At 44.8% G+C, this 25,636-nt stretch overlaps 1 protein-coding gene across 3 annotated transcripts in view; it reads left to right on the forward strand.

The window, feature by feature from the left end:
* The window catches only part of cilp (cartilage intermediate layer protein, nucleotide pyrophosphohydrolase), a 110,612-nt gene that overhangs the window by 31,141 nt on the left and 53,835 nt on the right, over positions 1 to 25,636 (forward strand). The window contains exons 1-2 of one of the 3 annotated variants that reach the window (XM_043674556.2): positions 2,089 to 2,182; positions 2,974 to 3,161. In XM_043674556.2, coding sequence (XP_043530491.2) covers positions 3,101 to 3,161 — 61 coding nt within the window. In that variant the 5' untranslated portion in view covers positions 2,089 to 2,182; positions 2,974 to 3,100. Of the gene's footprint in view, positions 1 to 2,088; positions 2,183 to 2,812; positions 3,162 to 25,636 lie in introns of those variants that run through there. The other 2 variants (XM_087981131.1, XM_043674557.2) reach the window with 2 other exon arrangements.

Genomic DNA, 25,636 nt, shown 5'->3' on the forward strand with positions numbered 1-25,636 from the left:
CCACCAAGAACATCTTCCCTTCACCAACCCTCCCTGCCTTCCGCAAGAACCATTCCCTTTGACAGTCCTTGGTTTGTGCCACTCTCCCCACCGACACCCGAACCCCCAGGTACCTTCCCCTGCAACTGAAAAAGATGCATAACCTGCCGGTACACCAATCCCCCTCACCTCCATCCATGGCCCTAAACAGTCCTTCCAGGTGAGACAGAGGTTCACCTGACTCTCTTCCAACCTACTTTATTGCATCAGGTGCTCCCGATGTGGTCTTCTGTACATCAGGGAACGTAAACTTAGGGAACGGTTTGCTGAGCATCTCAGCCGGGCCATACAGGGAATGACCGGACTTCCCAGTCATCCCCTTCTCAATCCAACATAGAACATAGAATGTTACAGCGCAGTACAGGCCCTTCAGTTCTCAATGTTGCACAGACCTGGAGAACCAATCTGAAGCCCATCTAACCTACACTATTCCATTCTCGTCCATATGCCTATCCGATGACCATTTAAATGCCCTTAAAGTTGGCAAGTCCACTACTGTTGCAGGCAGTGCGTTCCGCGTCCCTACTACTCTCTGAATAAAGAAATGATGTCTGACATCTGTCCTATATCCATCACCCCTCAATTTGAAGTTATGCCCTCTCATGCTATCCACCACCATCCTAGAAAAAAGGCTCTCACTGTCCACCCTATCTAACCTTCTGATTATCTTATATGTTTCAATTAAGTCACCTCTCAACCTTCTTCTCTCTAACAATATGACCATCCTTGGTCACCTCCATTGCCATAATGAACCACACCACAAATTGGAGGAACAACACCTCATTTTCTGCCTGGGCAACCTACAGTCCATTGAGTTCTCCAATTTCAAATGACTTCCCTTCCCATCCCTTGACTCCCTTCCCAGTCCCTCCCCCACCTTTCCACTACTCCCTGTTACCAACCAAATTCATTCCTCCCATTGACCGATCAGGTCATATCCTCTACCCGTTTCCACTTCACCATCCTGCCCCCACTACCCACTTTATCTGCAGCTCCGCCCTGTCCTGAAGAAGGGTTACACCTGAAATGTCGACTTCTCCATCTCCTGATTCTGCCTGGCTTGCTGTGTTCTTCCAGGCTCCTGCCTGGCTACTTTGGATTCCATCATCTGCAGTTATTTTTGTCTCTAACCCTGAATGAGGAAGTGGAAGATATTGAACAGTTTTTTTTGTTTGTCTTCACTGTAGAGAACACAAGTACCATACAAAATTAGAAGCTCTATGTGGCACAAATTAAGATAATTAATATCAGCAGATAAGTTAAGTGGTTCTAGTGTATGAGTCACATAACATTTGTGTGCAGGGACAGCATATAATCTAGAATATTATCCTTTAATACAAGAAGGATAGAACATAAAAGTAAAGATATTTTGCTTGTTATCAAGGGCATTGGTGACACCAAATCTCAAATATTGTGCGCGGTTTTGGTCCCCTTATTTACGATAGAATGTTAATGGGTTGAAGGCAGTTCAGATGAGGTTTACCAGATTCATACCTAGAATGAGATGGTTATTTTATATGGATAGAGTGGCAGACTGGTCTTCATTCAACATGGATTTAGAAGATTGTAGGTTGACCCGATTGAAGTGTATAAGACCTTGAATGGTCTTGACAAGATGGACTTGGAAAAGATGTTTCCTCTTGTGAATTAGTCCAAAAATAAGAGTCATTGTTTTAAAATTAGAGATTACCCTTTTCAGGACAGAAATGAGAATAAATTTATTGTGTTCTGAAGAGGATTCATTCGACCCTGAATGTTAACTCTGATTGCTCTGCACAGATGCTGCCAGGCCTGCTGAGTTTCTTCAGCAATTTCTGCATTTTATTTTCGGATTTCCACATCTGCAGTCTCTGTCTCCAAACTGTTTTTGATTCTCAATCAGTTATCTTAGTTTCTCTTAATTTGTTAGTGTACAAATCCCTAAATTCTTCGTAACTTGGTTGGCAATGCTGCAATTTCCCGGAACCGTTCAGCAGGGCTCATTCTTTGATCGAAATAATGAGTTTATTTTTGGAAGAGTTGCTCTATTTTAATCCGCGGCAGGTGTTCCATCTCCTGGGCGTGACCCAACACTGAGGGACCACATCTCTATAAAACGCCAAACGTGGATTGTGAAAAAAGTCATCGGAGATTTGCCTTTGGGGTAAGTGTTAGTGTTTCTGTATCTCAGGCATTGTAACTGTCAGTTTCTGTACATAGTTCGAATTGAAACGGGACCAGGATTCTGGAGAAACGGTGCCAGTGAATTTGTGATTTCTGCCGTGAGTTTTTGGTAGGGACTCGTCAATGATCTCGGGTGTACAAATATAGGTGTCAATGAAATGCCTTCAGAGGTGAAGCTTATCCCACGGAAGTGTGACACAGAAATGAACCGCAAATTATTTATTAAAAAGCCGCTGTTCGAAATAACAGAAAATGCTGGAACACCCCGAGTATACGTCAGGCAGCTTCAGACTTTTCATCAGAACCTGGAGCAACTTCACAAAAGTAACCGACTCGGAGCCAGTGCAGGAAAAGGGAAATCTGAGTGGGTGGAAGTGAGAAGATATTAAATTATGGGGCAACATGATCCAAGAAAGAAATGAACGATATGGTGGCACAGGGGAAATTATTTTCCAGCACCCGTCCAGTATGGAACCTCTGACCGCGCTTCCCCTTCTCTGTCCTTGTTCATCGGATATTGTTACACAATAGGAACAGTCTGACTTTTGGGAAGGAAACGTGGTGGAAAACATCCGGATGTCATACAATTAGGGTTCGGTTTGGGGTTAGAAGGGCTGACGTGTTAAAATCTGTCGATAGTCTGTGTTCCAGTCTTTCGAGTTCCACATCCTTAATTCTTTTCCAAATCCAAACCCATTGCCGTATAAATATTTCTCTCTCATATCTGTATGAGCTACTGGATGTTCACAGCATTTTCTGACTTTATTTCAGATTTCTGCATCCACAGAATTTTTTTTCCGTTTATTGAGAATAGCTCCTGACTCCATGCAATAAATTTAACTGGTTCTGCCTGAAGACCTGCAAGAAACACTTTAATATAAGATCACGGCTTGAAGAAATGGTTTCAAACTGGACCAGAATCTTTCTCATAACTGGGATGATTTGGAATTTATCACAAGGTTAGTATCAAGTTGCCGCTTAGACTTTTCTTGGTCTGTAGAGTTTTTGGTTTAGGAATGTTAATAAGTATTTACAATGGGCTTAAGTCTTTGGATGTAATCCAACTGCCACCGGTCATTCAAAAAAATCACTCGAGGGGTGCGAGCTGGCTGGGCCTTGTCTCTAGTTAGAGAGTCATAGAAATGTACAGCACGGGAAGAGACCCTCCGCTCTCATTCGTCCAGATATCCTAATCTAGTCCCGTTTGACAGCCCACATCCCTGTAAGTCCTTGTTCATATACCCATCCAGATGCCTTTTAAATGCTGTAGTAGGTAGTGGTCAACTGCCTTCTTGAACTAGTGCAGTCCAGGTGCTGCAGATAGACCCACAATGGTGTTGGGAGGATTGAAACAACAGCAATATATTTCTGTTGGGTGTCATGGTGGCTCAGTGGTTAGCACTGCTGCCTCACAGTGCCAGGTACCCAGGTTTAATTCCAGCCCCAGGCAAGTGTCTGTGTGTAGTTTGCACATTCTCCCAGTGTCTGTGTGGATTTCCTCCCACAGTCCAAAGATGTGCAGGTTAGGTGCATTAGACAGGGGAATAAGTCTGGGTGGGTTACTCTTCAGAGGGCTGGTGTGGGCTTGTTGGGCTGAAGGGCCTGTTTCCACACTGTAGGGATTCTAAGCTTTCCTGTTATCAGGATGGTGAGTGACTTGGAGAACTTGCTGGTGGTAGTATTTCCATTAAATATCTAATCTTCAATTTTCTATTGAAGTATTGTTATGAAATATATTTTGTATTAAACAATGGTTTTCCTGTAATATCGCCAAACTCCATGGACAGTAGACAATAGGTGCAAGAATAGGCCATTCTGCCCTTCGAGCCTGCACCACCATTCAATATGATTATGGCTGATCATCCTTAATCAGTATCCTGTTCCTGCCTTATCTCCATAACCCTTGATTCCACTGTCCTTGAGAGCTCTATCCAACTCTTTCTTAAATGAATCCAGAGACTGGGCCTCCACTGCCCTCTGGGGCAGAGCATTCCACACAGCCACCACTCTCTGGGTGAAGACGTTTCTCCTCATCTCTGTCCTAAATGGTCTACCCCGTATTTTTAATCTGTGTCCTCTGGTTCAGCACTCACCCATCAGTGGAAACATGTTTCCTGCCTCCAGAGTGTCCAGTCCTTTAATAATCTTGTATGTCTCAATCAGATCCCCTCTCAGTCTTCTAAACTCAAGGGTATACAAGCCCTGTCGCTCCAGTCTTTCAGTGTAAGGTAATCCCACCATTCCAGGAATTGACCTTGTGAACCTACGCTGCACTCCCTCAATAGCCAGAATGTCTTTCCTCAAATTTGGAGACCAGAACTACACACAGTACTCTAGGTGTAGTCTCACCAGGGCCCTGTACAGCTGCAGAAGAACCTCTTTGCTTCTATACTCAATCCTTCTTGTTATGAAGGCTAGCATGCTATCAGCCTTCTTCACTACCTGCTGTACCTGCATGCTTACCTTCATTGACTGGTGTACAAGAACACCCAGATCTCTCTGTATTGCCCCTAAACCTAAATTGATTCCATTTAGGTAGTAATCTGCCTTCCTGTTCTTGCCACCAAAGTGGATAACCATACATTTATCCACATTAAACTGCATCTGCCATGCATCTGACCACTCACCTAACTTGTCCAGGTCACCCTGTAATCTTCTAACATCCTCATCACATTTCACCCTGCCACCCAGCTTAGTATCATCGGCAAATTTGCTAATGTTATTACTAATACCATCTTCTATATCATTAACATATATTGTAAAATGCTGCGGTCCCAGTACTGATCCCTGTGGTACCCCACTGATCACTGCCTGCCATTCCGAAATGGAGCCGTTTATCACTACTCTTTGTTTCCTATCAGCCAACCAACTTTCAATCCAAGTTAGTACTTTGCCCCCAATACCATGTGCCCTAATTTTGCTCACTAACCTCCTATGTGGGACTTTATCAAAAGCTTTCTGAAAGTCCAGGTACACTACATCCACTGGATCTCCCTCATCCATCTTCACAGTTACATCCTCAAAAGATTCCAGAAGATTAGTCAAGTATGATTTCCCCTTCATAAATCCATGCTGACTCTGACCTATCCTGTTACTACTATCCAGATGTGTCGTAATTTCATCCTTTATAATAGACTCCAGCATCTTTCCCACCACTGAGGTCAGACTAACTGGTCTATAATTTCCTGCTTTCTCTCTCCCACCTTTCTTAAAGTGGTACAACATTAGCCACCCTCCAATCTGCAGGAACTGATCCCGAATCTATCGAACTCTGGAAAATAAATCACCAACGCATCCACGATTTCTCGAGCCACCTCCTTCAGTACCCTGGGATGTAGACCATCAGGCCCCGGGGACTTATCAACCTTCAGACCTAACAGTCTCTCCAACACCAATTCCTGGCAAATATAAATTCCCTTCAGTTCAGGTCCTTCAGCCACTGTTACCTCAGGGAGATTGCTTGTGTCTTCCCCAGTGAACACAGATCTGAAGTACCAATTCAATTCTTCTGCCATTTCTTTGTTTCCCATAATATATTCCCCTGTTTCTGTCTTCAAGGGCCCAATTTTAGTCTTAACCATTATTTTTCCTTTCACATATCTAAAAAAACTTTTTTACTATCCTCCTTTATACTATTGGCCAGTTTACCTTCGTACCTCATTTTTTTTCTCTGCGTATTTCCTTCTTAGTAATCCTCTGTTCTTTAAAAGCTTCCTAGTCCTCCATTTTCCCACTTATCTTTGCTATGTTATACTTTTTCTCTTTTAACTTCATATGTTTCTTAACTTCCCTCGTCAGCCACGGCCACCCATGCCTCTTCCTAGGATCTTTCTTCCATTTTGGAATGAACTGATCCTGCAACTTCTGCATTATACACAGAAATATCCACCGTTGTTCTTCCACTGTCATCCCTGCTAAGGTATTGCACCATTGAACTTTGGCCAGCTCCTCCCTCATAGCTCCATAGTTCCTTTTATTAAACAGAAATATTGTCACTTCCGATTGTACCCTCTTCCCCCTCAAATTGCAGATTGAAGCTTATTGTATTATGATCACTACTTCCCAATGGCTCCTCCACTTCGAGGCTCCCTGACCAATTCTGGTTCGTTGCACAATACCAGATCCAGAATTGCCTTTTCCCTGGTCGGCTCCAGCACCAGCTGTTCTAAGAATCCATCTCTGAGGCACTCCACAAAGTCTCTTTCTTGAGATCCAATACCATCCTGATTCTCCCAGTCTACCTGCATGTTGAAATCCCCCATAACAACTGTAGTAACATCTTTGCAACAGGCCAATTTCAGCTCTTGATTTAACTTACATCCGACATCCAGACTACTGTTTGGGGGCCTGTAGATAACTACCAAGAGGGTCTTTTTACCCTTAGTATTTCTCAGCTCTATCCACACTGATTCTACATCCCCTGATTCTAGGTCCCCCCCGTGCAAGGGACTGAATATTATCCCTTACCAACATGGCCACCCCACCCCCTCTGCCCGTCAGTCTGTCCTTACGATAGCACGTGTAGCCTTGAATATTCATTTCCCAGGCCCTGTCCACTTGAAACCATGTCTGTTATCCCCACAATATCGTATCTGCCAATTTCCAAAAGAGCCTCAAGCTCATCCATCTTATTTCTAATGCTTCGTGCATTCATGTATAGTATTTTTAATTTGTTACTAGCCTCCCCCTTCCCATCAACTCCTATTTCACTCAACCTTACAGCATGAGCCCTTTCTGAGTTTTCTGCCTCATTGATACAGTTGTCTTTCTTGACTTCCCTTGTTCTAACTTTTCCTCCAATTTCCTTCTTAAACATCCAGTTTGTCCCCTCCACCCGCCCCCCCCCCGCCGCTACTTAGTTTAAATGTAGCTGTGTTGCAGTAGCAAACCTGCCTGCCAGAATGCTGGTCCCTAACCTATTAAGGTGCAAACTGTCTCTCTTGTAGAATTTATGCTTACCACAAAACATACCCCAGTGATCCAAGAATTTAAATCCTTGCTTCCTGCACCAGTTCCCCAGCCACACGTTCAAGTCCATTATCTCCCTGTTTCTGGCCTCACCAGCCCAAGGAACTGGAAGCAAACCAGAGATAACCACCTTGGACGTCCTGCTTTTCAGCCTTCTTCCTAGTTCTCTGAAGTGTTTCTGCTTGATTCACTGTTATTTATCTTTTCTCCTTCCTGGCTCTGGTATCTTCTGAATCAAGAGGCATGATTCCTTAACACTATGCTTACAACCTCTAAAGTGTGGACTGTTTTAACTTTTTTTTTTAAATTTCTAATAGTTGGACTGTGGCTCTGTGGGTTACAATGTTTCAAATGCATAGTCAAATATTTTCTTAATTTATTGGAGATTCTGCCTTCAGTGTTTTCAGGCAGTGACTTACACACTTCTACCATCATCTGCCCCCTTTCTCCATCAGTTGATTCCCTGACAGATCAAGAATCTATCTATAACAGCCTTAAATATACATAGACTCTGGCCACAGATCTGTTCCATCACATCCTCTCTGTACTGCATTTGCCACAACTGAGCAAAGAAGCAACAAACATGATTTCCTTTAATGTAGAAAATGTGCACAGGGTCTTCATAGAAGTGCAAATGGATCCTACCCAGACATGTTCAGGAGGCAACAGGGGAGATTGGGAATGTGGCAGCTTCAGCAGCAGTGATGGTATTGTAGCCCAACATGAGAAGAGCAAATGTGTGAAAGGTCCCCTGGTATCTGCGATGGTGACATCAAGAACAGGCAGCTCAGGTCTCTGAGAGCTTGAGTGTAGGACTCCTCAAAGACTGTTGAACTTAAACTTAATTCCTTTATTTTCTAGTTTAAATTAAGACTTTAATGTTAACCATCACCTAATTTCTTTAATTTTCTACTTATTCTATGAAGGTAATGCTCAACATTTTACCTCTGTTTCACCTAGTTTGTACCTAGGTTTTTCATACCTAATATATCTTTGTTCCAAAGGTGGTGCTGTGTGAGGTGACATTACTCACTTTTCACTGCACCCCTGTACTTCTGTACTTGAGTATATGTGACAATTTTAAAAAATCTAAATCAATAAACAAAAACCGCTAAAGTCCTAGTTAACAACATTAAACCTCTTGGTTTTGTGAAGGGAGTGAAGAAGGAAAGAAAGTGAATAAAGGAGGGGTGGTGCCCATAGATGGGAAAAGTTACATCAGGGCCAAACGGAACAGTTGATGTGATGGAGAAAAGTCAAAAATGTGGAAGAAGGTATTAAGGGCTTTCAGGGCTTTGACAATTTAAAAAGTAACCTTTTCAAAACCTCCTCAATGGATGTGGGAGTTGTTAGCTGGACCAGTATTTGTTGCTCATTCCTAACTGCCCTTGAGAAGATGGTGGTGAAGTATTTTCTTGAGTTGCAGTTCCATTTGCTGTATGTCAAGCCACAAAGTTGTTAAGAAGGGAGTTCCAGGATTTTGACCCAACAACAGTGAAGAAACAGTGATATATTTCCAAGCCAAGTTGGTGGGTGGCTTTAAGGGGATCTTTCAGGTGATGGTGTTCCCATGTATCTGTTGCCCTTGTCCTTTTAGATGCTAGTGGTCATGGGTTTGGAAGGTGCTGTCCAAGGAGCCTTAGATTTTCTGTAGGGCATCTTGTAGATGGTACACACTGCTGCTACTACATATCACTGATATGTGGATTTGATGTGGTGCCAATAAAGCAGGCTGCGTTAATTTTTATAGTGTCAAGCTGCTTATTTGTTTTTGGAGCTGCACTCATCCAGACAAGTAGGAAGTATTCAATCACACTCCTGAATTATGCCTTGCACATGATGGGCAGGCTTTTGGAGGTCAGGAACTAAGTTATTCACTGTAAAATCCAAGCATCTGACCTACTTTTGTAGTCCCAATGCTTGTATGGCTAGTCCAGTTCAGTTTTTAGGCACTAATGGTCCCCAGAAAATTGAATTGGAGAATTCAGCTAAAGTAACGACATTGATTGCCGAGGCAAAATGGTTACATTCTCTCTCCCTCGTTTGAGATGGTAATTGCCTGGCACTTTTGTGGTGTGCATGTTGTTTGCCACTTTTCAGGCCAGGCCACAACATTGTCTGGGTCTTGCTGAATTTGGCCACAAATGGTGCAGAACATTTGTTTGTGCAATGAACATCTCTATAATGGACGGTATGTCACTGATGAAGCAGCTGACGATGATTGGGCCCTTGACACTCCCATGAGGAGCTCCTACAGAGATGTCCTAGCTCTGAGATACCTGGCTGGGAGAAAGTGAGGACTGAAGACAATGCTGGAGATCAGAGTTGAAGAGTGTGGTGCTGGAAAAGTACAGCCGGTAAGGCAGCATCCAAGGTGCAGGAAGATTGACGTTTCAAGCATAAGCCCTGCATCATAGAACATAGAAAAGTACAGCACAGAACAGGCCCTTTGGCCCACGATGTTGTGCCGAGGTTTAATTCTAATGTAAAATGTAGTAACTTAACCTATACACCCCTCAACTCACTGCTATCCATGTGCATGTCTAGCAGTTGCTTAAATGTCCCCAATGACTCTGCTTCCACCACCACAGCTGACAACGCATTCCATGTATTCACAACTCTGTGTAAAGAACCTACCTCTGACGTCTCCTTTATATCTTCCTCCTAATATCTTCAAACTATGACTTCTCGTACCAGTCAATCCTGTCCTGGGGAAAAGTCTCTGGCTATTGACTCTATCTATTCCTCTCATTATTTTGTACACCTCGATCAGGTCTCCTCTCTTCCTCCTTCTCTCCAGAGAGAAAAGTCAGAGTCTATTCAACCTTTCTTCATACGGCAAGCCCTTCAGGCCAGGCAGCATCCTGGTAAACCTTCTTTGCACCCTGTCCAAGGCCTCTGAATCTTTCCTATAGTAGGGCGACCAGAACTGGACACAATATTCCAAGTGTGGCTTCACCTGGGTTTTGTAGAGCTGCAGCAAAACCTCGCGGCTCTTAAACTCAATCCCCCTGTTAATGAAAGCCAAAACACCATATGCTTTCTTAACAACCCTATCCACTTGAGTGGCAACTTTGAGGGATCTATGTACTTGCACACCCAGATCCCTCTGTTCCTCCACACTACCAAGAATCCTGTCTTTAATCCTATATTCAGCATTTGAGTTCGACCTTCCAAAATGCATCACTTTGCATTTACCCAGGTTGAACTCCATCTGCCATTTCTCAGCCCAGCCCTGACTCCTGTCTATGTCATGCTGCAGCCTGCAGTAGCCCTCTATACTGTCGACAACACCTCCAACCTTTGTGTCATCTGCAAATTTACTAACCCACCCCTCAACCACCTCATCCAAGTCATTTATAAAAACTACAAAGAGCAGAGGCCCAAGAGCAGAGCCCTGCGGGACGCCACTCAACACTGTCCTCCAGGCAGAATGCTTTCCATCTACAACCACTTTCTGCCTTCTGTCAGCCAGCCAATTCTGAATCCAGATAGCCAAATCTCCCTGTATCCCATACTTCCTGACTTTATGAATGAGGAGAAAGTGAGGTCTGCAGATGCTGGAGATCAAAGTTGAAACTTTATTGCTGGAACAGCACAGCAGGTCAGGCAGCATCCAGGGAACAGGAGATTCGACGTTTCGGGCACAGGCCCTTCTTCAGGAAGAAGGGCCTGTGCCCGAAACGTCGAATCTCCTGTTCCCTGGATGCTGCCTGACCTGCTGTGCTGTTCCAGCAATAAAGTTTCAACAATTTATGAATGAGCCTACCATGGGGAACATTATCAAATGCCTTGCTGAAGTCCATATACACCACATCCACTGCATGACCTTTGTCGACCTGTCTCGTCACCTCCTCAAAGAACTCAATAAGGTTTGTGAGGCATGACCTGCCCCTCACAAAGCCATACTGACTGCCTTTAATCACACTATGCTTTGCCAAATAGTCATAAATCCTATCCCTCAGAATTCTTTCCAAAACTTTGCTGACCACAGACGTGAGACTGACTGGTCTGTAATTGCCAGGGATTTCCCTATTACCCTTCTTGAAAAGAGGAACAACATTCACCTCCTTCCAATCCTCTGGTATGACTCCTGTGGAGAGGGAGGAGGCCAATATCCTCGCCAGCGGCTTAGCAACCTCCTTTCTCGCTTGCCGGAGCAACCTGGGATAAATCTGGTCTGACCCTGGGGATTAATCCATCTTAATATTTTCCAATATTTCTAGCACATAAACTTCATCAATCTTGATCTGGTCAAGACTGTATCCCAGCTACTGTAAGTTTTCATTTACAACAAGTTCTCTTTCCTTGGTGAAAATCGAAGCAAAAAACTCATTTAGGACTTCCCCTATCTGCTCAGACTCCATGCACAGGTTCCCTCCACTATCCCTGATCGGCCCTACCTTCTCCCTGATCATTCTCTTATCCCTCACGTATGAGTAAAATGCCTTTGGGTTCTCCCTAATCCTGCCTGCCAAGCCTTTTTTATGCCCCCTCCTGGCTCTCCTCAGTCCATTTCTGAGCTCCTTTCTAGCAAGCCTGTAATCCTCTAAAGCTGTGCTAGATCCTTGCTTCCTCCACTTTACGTAAGCTGCCTTCTTCCTTTTGATGAGAAGTTCCTCTGTTCTCATCATCCAAGGTTCCTTAATCTTATCCCTTCTTACCTGTCTCACAGGAACAAATGTGTGCATCACTCACAACAACTGCTTCTTAAACAGTCTCCACATGTCTGCTGTTCCCTTTCTGTGGAACAATTGCTCCCAGTCTGTACTTCTCAACTCCTGTCTGATAGCGTCATAATTTCCTTTTCCCCAATTAAATATCTTCCCTCGGTAACTGCTCCTTTCCCACTCCAAGGCTATGCTAAATGTGAGGCAGTTGTGATACTGTCACCAAAGTGCCCACCCACCGCGAGATCTGATACCTGTCCTGGCTCATTGCCGAGCATCAAATCCAAAATGGCCTTTCCCCTCGTCGATCTGTCTACTTACTGAGTAAGGAAACCCTCCTGAACACACCTGACAAAAACAGCTCCATCCAAACCATCTGCACTGAGGAGGCTCCAGTTGATATTGGGAAAGTTGAAATCACCCATAACAACAATCCTGCTACTTCTGCATTTTTCCAGAATCTGCCTGCCTATAAGATCTTCAATCTCTCTACTGCAATTAGGTGGTCTGCAGAATAGCCCCAAAGTGGTGGCCGTTCCCTTGCTGTTCCTAACTCCCACCCATACTGAGTCAGTAGACAAACCTTCCTCAACAACCTTCATTTCTGTAGCTGTGATGCACTCTCTGATTAGCAATGCTACACCCCCTCTTTTTTTCCACCCTCCCTGTTCTTTTTAAACGTTCTAAATCAGGAATGAGGCTTGTGGCCCAATGGGGCTGAGAGATAAATAGCAGGAGGATGACCCCCTCGACCATGACCTCCCATCCCATCACCAAACCATAATCTCCCAGACAGTCCACAATCTCACCGCCTCAGGGATCTCCCACCCACAAACTTCTAATCTCATAGTTCAGGAACCCCACACCTCCTACCTCCTACCTAGAATTCACAAACCTGACTGCTCTGGTCACCCCATTGTCTCAGCCTGCTCTTGCCCCACTGAACGTTCTCTGCATACCTTGACACCATCCTGTCCCCCTTAGTCCAGGAACTCCCCAGCTACGTTCAGAATACCACCCACACCCTCCGCCTTCTCCATGACTTTTGTTTTTCCGGTCCCCATTTTTTTTTCTATCCACCATGACTAAGGTCTCCAAGCCCTCCGTTTCCTCCTCTCACGCCAACCTAACCAGTACCCGTCATCCGATTGGCTGAACTGGTCCTCACCCTCATCAATTTCTCATTCAAATCCTCCCGCTTCCTCCAGCACAAAGGGGTAGCCATGGGCAGCCGCATGGGTCCCAGCTAAGCCTGCCTCTTTGTCAGATACATGGAACAGTCCATCTTCCGCAGCTACACCAGCACCATTCCCCACCTTTTCTTCCGTTACATTGATTATTGACTATACCGGCACCACCTTGTGCTCCCACGAGGAGGTTGAGCAGTTCATCAACTTCACAAACAGCTCCACTCCAACCTCGCGTTCACCTTGACCATCTTGATCAACTCCCTCTCTGTCTCCATTTCCAGTGGTCAACTCCACACAGGCATCTACTACAAACCCACCAACTCCCATACCTACTTGGACTACACCTCATCCCACCCTACTTCTGTTTTAAAAAAAAAATTATCCCTTATTCCCAATTCCTCTTCCTCCACCGCACTTGCTTCCAGGAGGACCAGTTCCACCACAGAACATCATAGGTAGCCTCCTTCTTCAAAGACCACAATTTTCCCTCCCATATGCCCTCAGCACATCTCCTCCACTTCCCGCACCTCCGTCCTAGAACCCCACTCCTCCAATTGCAACAAGGACAGACTACCCCACCTCCCCCCCCCCCCCCCCCCCCCCACCCCGCCCAACCCTGTCCACATCTCCCATCTTACCACCCTCTGGATACATCGCAACATCCTCCATCATTTCTGCCACCTAAAAATAGACCACACTACCAGGGATATATTTCCATCCCTATGTCTACCTGCATTCTGGAGTGACCATTCAATCCGTGACTCCCTTGTTAGATCCACACTCCCCCAATAACCCATCCTCCACTCCTGGCACCTTTCCCTGCCACCACAAGAAGTGCAAAACCTGCACCTACATCTCCCCCCCCCCCCCTTACTTGTGTCCAAGGCCCCAAAGGATCCTTCCATATCTGACAGATTTACCTGTACTTCCACACACGTCAGCTACTGTGTCCATTGCTTTCGCTTTGGTCTCCTCCACATGGGGGAGACAGGATGCCAACTTGTGGAATATTTCAGAGAACGTCTCTGGCCTAACACTTCAACTCCCCCTCCCACTCCACCAAGGACATGCAAGTCCTGGGCCGCCTCCACCACCAAACTCTAAATACCTGAAACCTGGAGGAAGAATGCCTCATCTTCTGCCTTTGGACCCACCAACCACACAGGATCAATGTGGATTTCATCAGTTTAATCACTTCCTTTCTCCACCACCTTATCCCAAATCCAACCTTCCAACTTAGCACTGCCCTCTTGAACTGTCCTACCTGTCTGTCTTCCTTTCCACCTATCCACTTCACCCTCCTCTCCAACCTATCACCTTCACCCCCACCTTCATCTACCTATTGCATTCCCAGCTACCTTCCCACCAGCCCCAACCCACTGCCATTTATCTCTCCAACCCCTTGGTTACAAGCCTCATTCCTGATAAAGGGCTTTTGATTCTTCTGCTCCTCAGATGCTACCTGACTGGCCGTGCTTTCCCAGCACCACACTTTTCGACTGAAATAGCTGGCCTCCAACAACAAAAACCATTTTCCTATGTGCCAGCTCTGATTCCAACCAGTGTTGAAACTTCCCTATTTCCCATTGACCTCTGTTTTGCCTTGATGCCATACTTGATCAAATGTAGCCTTGGTGTCAAAGGCAATTATTCACATCTCATCTCTGGAATTCTGCTCCTTTAATCCACATTAGAACCACAGCTGTAGTGAGATTAGAAACTGAGCGGCCCTGGCAGAACCTAAACTTTGTGAGTGAGCAAAGCAAGTACAAAGAACAAAAAAAATTTACAGCCCAGGAACAGGCCCTTCGACCCTCCAAGCCTGAGCCAATCCAAATCTAATGTCTAAACCTGTCGCCCAATTCCTAAGCATCTGTATCCCTCTGCTCCCCACCTACTGATGCATCTGTTCAGACGCATCTTAAATGAATCTACTGTGTCTGCCTCTATCACCTCTGCTGGCAATGCATTCCAGATGCCCACCACCCTCTGTGTGAAGTACTTGCCGCGTATATCCCCTTAAACTTTTCACCTTTCTCCTTGAAAGCATGACCTCTCGTTATTGAATCCTTCACCCTGGGAAAAAGCTTATCTCTATCTACCCTGTCTATACCCTTCATGATTTTATAAACCTCAATCAGGCCCCCCCTCAATCTCCTTTTTTCTAATGAAAACAAACCTAACCTATTCAACCTCTCTTCATAGCTAGCACCTTCCATACCAGGCAACATCCTCGTAAACCTTCTCTGCACCCTCTCCAAAGCATCCACATCCTTTTGGTAATGTGGCGACCAGAACTGTACACAGTATTCTAAATGCGGCCAAACCAATGTCTTGTACAATTTTAACATGTCTTGCCAGCTCTTATACTCAATATCCCGTCCAGTGAAGGCAAGCATACTATATGCCTTCTTGACCACTCTATCCACCTGTGCAGGAACCTTCAGGGTACAATGGACCAGCACTCCCAGATCTGTCTGTCCATCAACTTTTCCCAAGGCTCTTTCGTTCATTGTATAATTCGCTCTAGAATTAGTCTTACCTAAATGCATCACCTCACATTTGTCTGGATTGAAATCCATCTGCCACTTTTCTGCCCAACTCTCCAGTCTATCTGCATCCTCCTGTATTTTTTGACAGTCCCTTACGCTTTCTGCTACTCCAGCAATCTGCTTGTCATCTGCAAACTTGCGGATCATACCAACCGTGCTCTCTTTCAGATCATTTATGTATATTACAAACAGCAGTGGCCCCAACACTGACCCCTGTGGGACACCACTGGTCACCTTTCTCCATTTTGAGAAACTCACTTCAACTACTGCTGTCTCCTGTCTCCTGTTGATCAGCCAGTTTATCCACCTAGCTAGAACACCCTGTACACCATGTGACTTCACTTTATCCATTAGTCTACTATGAGGAACCTTATCGAAGCCTTACTATAGTCCATGTATATGACATCAACAACCCTTTCTTCATCTATCAACTTGGGTCACTTTCTCAAAGAACTCCAAGTTGGTAAGGCACGGTCTCCCCCGCACAAAACAATGTTGCCTATCACTGATAAGCCCATTCTTTTCTAAATATAAATAGATCCTAACCCTCAGTACCATCTCCAGCAACTTTCCCACCACTGACGTCAGGCTCACTGGTCTGTAGTTACCTGGAATATCCCTACGACCCTTCTTGTACAGGGGGACAACATGAGCAACCTTCCAGTCCTCTGGCACCTCACCTGTATTTAAGGATGCCACAAAGATATCTGTCAGGGCCCCAGCTATTTCCTCTTTCACCTCCCTCAGCAACCTGGGATAGATCCCATCCGGTCCTGGGGATTTGTCCACCTTAATAATCTCTAGCCTACCCAACACATCTTCCCTACTTGTGTCAACGTGATCCAGGCTAATCAAACTTCTATCTCTAATCTCAAAATTCATCATGTTCCTCTCCTCAGTGAACACTGATGCAAAGTAATCATTTAGAATCTCACCCATTCTCTCAGGTTTGACTCACAGCCTTCCTTCATTATCCTTTAGTGGACTAATCCTTTCTCTAGTTACCCGCTTGCTTCTTATATAAGAATAAAATGCTTTGGGATTCTCCTTAATTCTCTTCGCTAAAGCTATTTCATGACCCCTTTTAGCCTGCTTGATTCCTCGTTTAAGACTTGTCCTATCCTTCCGATTTTCCTCCAGGGCCCATTCTGTTCTTAGCTGCCTAGACCTTATATACACTTCCCTATTCCTCTTGGCTAGACGTACAATTTCTCCTGTCATCCACAAATCTTGCCTTTCCTATCCTTTGCCTTCAACAGAACACGCCTATCCTGCGTTATCTTTGAAAGCCTCCCACATCTCAAATGTGGACTTCCCTTCAAATAGCTGTGTCCAATCCACATTTCCCAGCTCCTGCCTAATTTTGATATAATTGGCCTTGGCCCAGTTTAGTGCTCCTCCCTTAGGACCACTCTCATCTTTATCTATCAGTATTCTAAAACTTGCAGAATTGTGGTCACTGTTCCCAAAGAAATCCCCCACCGCAACTTCGACCACCTGTCCAGGCTCGTTCCCCAGTACCAGGTCCAGTATGGCCCCTTCTCTCGTCGGACAAGTGTAGCGTGATAATACTGTTGATTCCTTCCATCACCTTTCTGATGATTGAATTACTGATGGGGCAGTAATTGACAAGTTAGGATTTGTCCTGCTTTTAGTGTATAGGACGTTCCTAGGCAAATTTCCACTTTGTTGAGTAGACTCCAGTGTGTCGACATATTGGAACAGCTTGGCTATGCGCTTGACGATTTCTGGAACATGTCTTCATTAATATTGCTGGTTGTCAGCTTTTGCAGTATCAAATGACTTAGGGGGTTCCTTGATATGGAGTGAATCAAATTACTGATCCTGACAAGGGTTAGTGGGCTTCTGCATTGGCTAGAGCAGATACCTATTTACCCAGCTTGCGTGATGATAAGGTGTGCGCAATAAGGTGGGAAGAATAACAGGAAGGCAAAATACTAGATCAATTGAAAGATTCTTGGTAGTGTGGATGTGCAGAGGGATTTTGGTGTCCATGTACATAGGTCCCTGAAAGTTGTCATCCAGGTGGATAGTGCTGTTAAGAAGGCATACAGTGTGTTAGCTTTTATTGGGAGAGGGATTGAGTTTCAGACCATGATGTCATGCTGCAACTGTACAAAACGCTAGTGGGTCCACACTTGGAATATTGTGTGCAGTACTAGTTGCTCCATCACAGGAAGGATGTGGAAGCACTAGAAAAGGTGCAGACGAGATTTACCAGGATGTTGCCTGGTCTGAAGCAAAGGTCTTATGAGGAAAGGCTGAGGAACTTGGGTCTGTTCTCATTGGAGAGAAGAAGGCTAAGAGGTAATTTTAAGAGGCATACAAGATGATCGGGGAATTAGATGGGGTGGATAGTGAGAGTCCTTTTCCTCGAAGATATCTGCTTGTATGAAGGGGCATAGCTGCAAATTGAGGGGTGATAGATTTAAGACAGATGTTTAAGGCAGATTCTTCACTCAGAGTGGTAAGGGCATGGAATGCCCTGCCTGCCAATGTAGTTAACTCAGCTACATTTGGGGCGTTTAAACAGTCCTTTGGATAAGCATATGGATGATGATGGGATAGTCTAGGGTGATGGGCTTTGATTAGTTCACAGGTCAGCGCAACATCGAGGGCTGAAGGGCCTGTTCTGTACTGTTGTTCAATGTTCTGTGTGGGAGGAGTAAAAATGGACACTAGGTGAGAGAGCTATGAGTGATTGGGTATTGAACCAACATTTGCCCAAATGCCATATCGACCCCTTGCATTTGCATTGTCCTTTTGACAGGTTGTTGATTGATTGAGAAATGTATTTACTTGTACTTTTTCTAACTAACGTAGTTTAATCCCAGTGAGAATGCTGACAGGGAATGACTTTGGAATTTGAAACTTCTTCTTAATGCAGCAATCTTCATTTACTCAGGGTTGTTTATGCAGAACTGCTGGATTTATTTTATTCTTTTTCCCCTTGTAGTATCTTGTTTTATTGATTTTTTTTTTTTAAATTGGCCAACAATTTATCAGTGAAGGAAAAAGTTCTTTGGCAGATATTTATTTCCCAAGTGATAGTGTAAGAATATTCTAATCATGCTTCTAAATACTTTTCTAGTTTGTGGCATCTGCCTTTTCACTTGGTGCTTCTGCTTGTGGGAACAGTTCTGGAAAACAATTAACAACAATTTGGGATTGTGCATTACAATATTAACCAATTTAGGACAGGTTTGCAAAGAAATAACTTACAATTGGGCTTAACATGAAATATTAAATATATTCTTCTCACACCCTCTACATTTGTGACACTGGTTTATTCTATTGGATAAGAATTAAAAGATTTTTTGAGAAAGAAACTTTTTGCATTTCAGGATCTTTCGGCAGCTAAGTCAAAGTAACAACATTATCAATGTCATCAGTGTAACTTTATGGTCACTCAGTAATTGTATCATGTGCTCTCATAATCCTAACCTGCAGACACTCAGTCAGGATGGAACATAAGCCATCTGCTGGTTTAGACGCCACATTTCAAATTGACATTGCTTATTTAACAATAACCATCAAGGCCGTGTTGGGAGTTGATTAGCTCTGGATGGCAGGTTTTTAATAGTGTTACCACAGAGTGCATTCAAGGCTTGTATTGCCTAGATTACCATGAAGGTCCCACCTTCTCAATCTAGCCCCTCATCTGATGTGGGCGTGACCATCAGCTTAAAACACACCCAGTTATCTTTCACAGAGAAAACAGCCTGTAGAATTATGGTGGCTATTTTTACATACTTAGTTAACATAATCTTAAACTTTTCTGGCCGTACATCAGGGCATTTCCTAGAAATATCTTCCTCCAATGGAGCCTAGATATGAAAAATGATGGATCAAGCATGCAAAGTAATAGGCCATTTGGCCCCTCAAGCCGCCTCTGCCATTTAAAAACACATTCACACCTGACTGACAACCTTTCATCTTTTGCTGGTCAAGAATCTATCACCTCAATTTTAAAAGTACTCCGGTACTTTGCTTTCTCTTTCTTTTGAGGAAGAGAGTTCCAAAGACTCCACTTACTCCGAAAGAATTTCTCTTCATTTTTGTCTTAAATGGGTGATCCATTATTTTTAAACAGTCACCCTTGGTTATAGCTTTTCCCACAAGAGGACATATCTTCTCTACATCTAAACTGTCAAATCTTGGAAATATTTAATCAATTCCTTCACTGTCATGGGTCAAATCCTGGAAATTCTCTACCCCCTATCCCAACAACAGCATTGTGAATGTACCTTCACCAAATAGGCAGTAGCAGTTAAGGAAAAGAGCTAACCGCCACTTTTTCTAGGGAAATTATGGATGGACAATAAATGCTGAACCAGCCAGAGAAGCCTGCATCCCCTGAATGAAGTAAATACTCTTCAAGATTTTATATGCTTCAATCAAGTTGTCTGTTACTGTTCTCAATCCTAGCAGATACAAGCCTAGTCTGTCCAATCTTTGCTCATAAGACAATCTTTCAATCCTAGAGGTTAGTCTAATGAGCCTTTTCTGAACTGCCTCCAATGCATTTACATCCTTCTTTCAATACACAGACTAATACAGGACACCAAAATACTGTCTCACCAGTGTCCTGCATCACAGAAACATAATATCCCTACCATTATGAATTCCATTTCCCTAATAATAAACTTATATTGTATTAGCATTCCTAGTTATTTGCTGTACCTAGATACTGACCAAAGACACATGGATCTCTCGACATTTTGGACCTGTGCACTGTAAGAAATTTAATTTTACATCAAATGGACCATTTTGCATTTTCCCACACTTATATTCCATTTGCCACATCTCTGCTCACTCACCAAACCTCCTATTATCATGATTTGCAAATATATCATCACTGTCAAAATTCTAGAGCACCCTCTTTATCAGCATTTACTTCAGCAACTCAAAGCCCTTTACCAATTTCCAACAGATAACTAGTGATGAAAAATAGATAGTGACTTTAACAATGAAACTCAAATCTCAAAAATTATTTTTTTAAAAAACTGTTAAAATTTAAAATGGATTCATGTGTACAACAAAGGACAAAAACCTGTTTGTCTTTCTAATGCATGGGAAAGATTTTTAAAAATTCATCCGTGGGATGTGGGCACACTGGCTGGGCCCAGCGTTGATTGATTACCTGTCCTCAGTTGCCTTGGAGAAGGTGGTAGTGAGATACCATGTAAACCTGCTACAGTTAGACCAATAAGGAATGACCATATTTCCAAGTCAGAATGGTGAGTGGCTTGGAGGGAAACTTGCAAAGGGATGTTTGACCATGTATCTACTGCTCTTGTCCTTCTCAAAGGAAGTGGTTAATGGTTTTGAAGGTGCTGTCTAAGGAGCCTTGGAGAATTTCTGTTATGCGTTTTGTAAATACTAGGCTTAGGCTAACTATGGAAAAGATCATGAATAATCCTTGGAAAGAATAATTGATGGCAAGCTAATATCAGTGGGCTAAAAATAGATCTCTGATAAATACCTATGTGTCAAAAGTTAACAGAATTAGCTGTATCTGAACAATGGGCTGTCTATAAATAGGAGATGGTTCCAACATAGTCAAGCTATATTCCCTCAAAAGGGAAGAGCAAACAAACCTAAACTGCTTTGGATGATAAAGTAGAAAGTATAACGAAGAAAAAAAATGTAATTGAGAACCAGGCTGAAATAGAAAATTCAAATGGGTTCTGAGAAATCAAATAGTAAAGCAAAGAGGGAGTATTTAAAGAAAGCCCATCCAAAAGCTTTTAATAGGCAGATCAATAGTAAAACATTCTGGATGATTACGAATGAGAGGGAATGTACATGTGGAGGTAGGGGTCATGGACTGGACTATTAAATGAATGCTTTACATAGTCATTGCCAAAAATAGCAGATGCTGACCAGAACATAGTGACTGAAGAGGGGATTCCAACTTTAAAAAGGATCAAAATTGATTGGAAGGAAGGATTGGACAGGCTGGCAACCCAGAGTCCAGATGACATTTATGCATTGAACTGAAAATGGAAATTGAGAAGGCACTGGCTATAATATTTAAACCTTTTATAGTCTCCAGGATAGTGCAAGAGGACTTGAGAATTGGAACCCCCCCCCCCAATTTTAAAAAAGGATGCAAGGATAAGCCCAGCAATTACAGACCAGTCACAAAGTCAGAGTCCGAGAGATGTACAGCACAGAAACAGGACCTTTGTTCTAACTCCTCCATGCCCACCAGATGTCCTAGATAAATCTAGTCCCATTTGACTGATCTCTCTAAACCTTTCCTATTCACATATCCATTCATATATTATTCAGATACCTTTCAAATGTTGTAATTGTACCAGCCTCCACCACTTTCTGTGGCAGCTCATTCCATTACGCACCATCCTCTGCATGAAAAAGTTGCCTCTTGGGTATATTTTAAATCTTTTCCCCCTCACCTTAAACCTATGTCCTCTAGTTCCCCTGCCAGAGGGAAAAGACCTCATCTATCATCCTATCAAAGTCCTTCATGATTTTATAAACCTCTATAAGGTCACCCCTTAGCCTCTGATGCTCCAGTCTATTCAGCCTCTCTCTATAGCTCAAACCATCCAACCCTGAGAATAGCCTTGTAAGTCTTTTCTGAACCCTTTCAAGTCTTACAACATCATAGAACATAGAACAGTACAGCACAGAACAGGCCCTTCAGCCCAAGATGTTGTGCCGACCATTGATCCTCATGTAAGGTAAACCTAATGTACAAACCCTCAAATTTCTGTGACCATATGCATGTCCAGCAGTCTCTTAAATATCCTCAATGACCTTGCTTCCACAACTGCTGCTGGCAACGCATTCCATGCTCTCTCAACTCTCTGCGTAAAGAACCTGCCTCTGACATCCCCTCAATACTTTCCGCCAAACGGCTTCAAGCTATGACCCCTCGTGTTAACAATTTCTGCCCTGGGAAAAAGTCTCTGGCTATCAACTCTATCTATGCCTCTCATTATCTTGTACACCTCAATTAGGTCCCCTCTCTTCCTTTTTTTTCCAATGAAAAAAAGTCCGAGCTCAGTCAACCTCTCTTCGTAAGATAAGCCCTCCATTCCAGGCAGCATCCTGGTAAACCTCCTCTGAACCCTGTCCAAAAGCATCCACATCTTTCCTATAATAGGGCGACCAGAAATGGACACAGTATTCCAAGTGCAGTCTAACCAAAGTTTTATAGAGCTGCAACAAGATCTCACTGCTCTTAAACTCAATCCCCCTGTTAATGAAAGCCAAAACACCATATGCTTTCTTAACAACCCTGTCCACTTGGGTGGCAATTTTAAGGGATCTATGTACCTGCACACCAAGATCCCGCTGTTCCTCCACACTGCCAAGAATCCTGTCTTTATCCTGTACTCAATTTTCAAGTTCGACCTTCCAAAATGCATCGCTTCGCATTTATCCAGGTTGAACTCCATCTGCCACCTCTCAGCCCATCTCTGCATCCTGTCAATGTCACGCTGCAGCCTACAAAAGTCCTCTATACTGTCAACGACACCTCCAACCTTTGTCATCTGCAAACTTGCTAACCCATCCTTCGATCTCCTCATCCAAGTCACTAATAAAAATTACAGAGTAGAGGCCCAAAAACAGAGCCCTGTAGAACACCACTCACCACTGACTTCCAGGCAGAATACTTTCCTTTCACTACCACTCGCTGTCTTCTGTCAACCAGCCAATTCTGTATCCAGACAGCTAAGTTCCGCTGTATCCCATTCCTCCTGACCTTCTGAATGAGCCTACCATATCAGAAGCAAAAAACACATTTAAACATCAAAATAATCCTTCCTATAGCGACCGGAATTGAACGCAGTATTCCTCAAGTAGCCTAACCATTACCCTATACAGCCACAACATGACCTCCTATACTCAATACCCTGATCAAAAACTGGAAATGTGTTGCTGAAAAAGCGCAGCAGGTCAAGCAGCATCCAGGGAACAGGAGAATCGACGTTTCGGGCATAAGCCCTTCTTCAGGAATGGGGAAAGTTTGTCCAGCAGGCTAAGATAAAAGGTAGGGAGGAGGGACTTGGGGGAGGGGCGTCGGAAATGTGATAGGTGGAAAGAGGTCAAGGTGAGGGTGATAGGCCAGACTGGGGTGGGGACGGAGAGGTCGGGAAGAAGATCTCAGGTAAGGAAGGCGGTGCTGAATTTGATGGATTTGACTGAGACAGGGTGGGGGGGAGGGGAAATGAGGAAACTGGTGAAATCCGAGTTCATCCCTTGTGGTTGGAGGGTTCCTAGCTGGAAGATGAGGCGTTCTTCCTCCAACCGTCGTTTTGTTGTGGTCTGACGATGAAGGAGTCCAAAGACCTGCATATCCTTGGTGGAGTGGGAGGGGGAATTGAAATGTTGAGCTACAGGGTGGTTGGGTTGGTTGGTCCGGGTGTCCCAGAGGTGTTCTCTGAAACGCTCCGCAAGTAGCCGGCCTGTCTCCCCAATATAGAGGAGGCCACATCGGGTGCAGAGGATGCAATAGATGATGTGTGTGGAGGTTCAGGTGAATCTGTGACGGATATGGAAGTTTCCTTTGGGGCCTTGGAGGGAGGTGAGGGGGGAGGTGTGGGTGCAAGTCTTGCACCTCCTGCGGTTGCAGGGGAAGGTGCCGGGAGTGGAGGTTGGGTTGGTGGGGGGTGTGGATCTGACGAGGGAGTCACGGAGGGAGTGGTCTTTACGGAATGCTGATAGGGGAGGGGAGGGAAATATATCCTTGGTGGTGGGGTCCGTTTGGAGGTAGCGGAAATGACGGCGGATGATGCGCTGTACATGGAGATTGGTGGGGTGGTAGGTGAGGACCAGTGGGGTTCTGTCCTGGTGGCGGTTGGAGGGGTCCTCACCCTGAACAACTTCTCTTTCCAATCCTCCAAATGAAAGGAGTAGCCATGGGCACCCGCATGGGCCCCAGCTATGCCTGCCTCTTCGTAGGATATGTGGAACAATCCATCTTCCGCAACTACACTGGCCCCACCCCTCACCTTTTCCTCCGCTACATCGATGACTGTATCGGCGCCGCCTCGTGCTCCCACGAGGAAGTTGAACAGTTCATCCACTTCACCAACACCTTCCACCCCGACCTCAAATTCACCTGGACAGTCTCAGATTCCTCCCTCCCCTTCCTCGACCTTTCTATTTCTATCTCAGGCGACCGAATCAACACGGACATCTACTACAAACCGACCGACTCCCACAGCTACCTGGACTACACCTCCTCCCATCCTGCCCCCTGTAAAAACGCCATCCCATTCTCCCAAGTCCTTCGACTCCGCCGCATCTGCTCCCAGGAGGACCAGTTCCAAAAACGCACAACCCAGATGGCCTCCTTCTTCAAGGACTGCAATTTCCCCCCCGACGTGGTCGACGATGCCGTCCACCGCATCTCTTCCACTTCCCGCTCCTCCGCCCTTGAACCCCGCCCCTCCAACCGCCACCAGGACAGAACCCTACTGGTCCTCACCTACCACCCCACCAATCTCCATGTACAGCGCATCATCCGCCGTCATTTCCGCTACCTCCAAACGGACCCCACCACCAAGGATATATTTCCCTCCCCTCCCCTATCAGCATTCCGTAAAGACCACTCCCTCCGTGACTCCCTCGTCAGATCCACACCCCCCACCAACCCAACCTCCACTCCCGGCACCTTCCCCTGCAACCGCAGGAGGTGCAAGACTTGCGCCCACACCTCCCCCCTCACCTCCCTCCAAGGCCCCAAAGGAAACTTCCATATCCGTCACAGATTCACCTGCACCTCCACACATATCATCTATTGCATCCTCTGCACCCGATGTGGCCTCCTCTATATTGGGGAGACAGGCCGGCTACTTGCGGAGCGTTTCAGAGAACACCTCTGGGACACCCGGACCAACCAACCCAACCACCCTGTAGCTCAACATTTCAATTCCCCCTCCCACTCCACCAAGGATATGCAGGTCTTTGGACTCCTCCATCGTCAGACCACAACAAAACGACGGTTGGAGGAAGAACGCCTCATCTTCCGGCTAGGAACCCTCCAACCACAAGG

This window comes from Chiloscyllium plagiosum, unplaced genomic scaffold (assembly GCF_037043375.1).
Source record: "Chiloscyllium plagiosum isolate Xiang-an unplaced genomic scaffold, Cpla_swu_hap1 HiC_scaffold_39, whole genome shotgun sequence".
NCBI lineage: Eukaryota > Metazoa > Chordata > Chondrichthyes > Orectolobiformes > Hemiscylliidae > Chiloscyllium > Chiloscyllium plagiosum.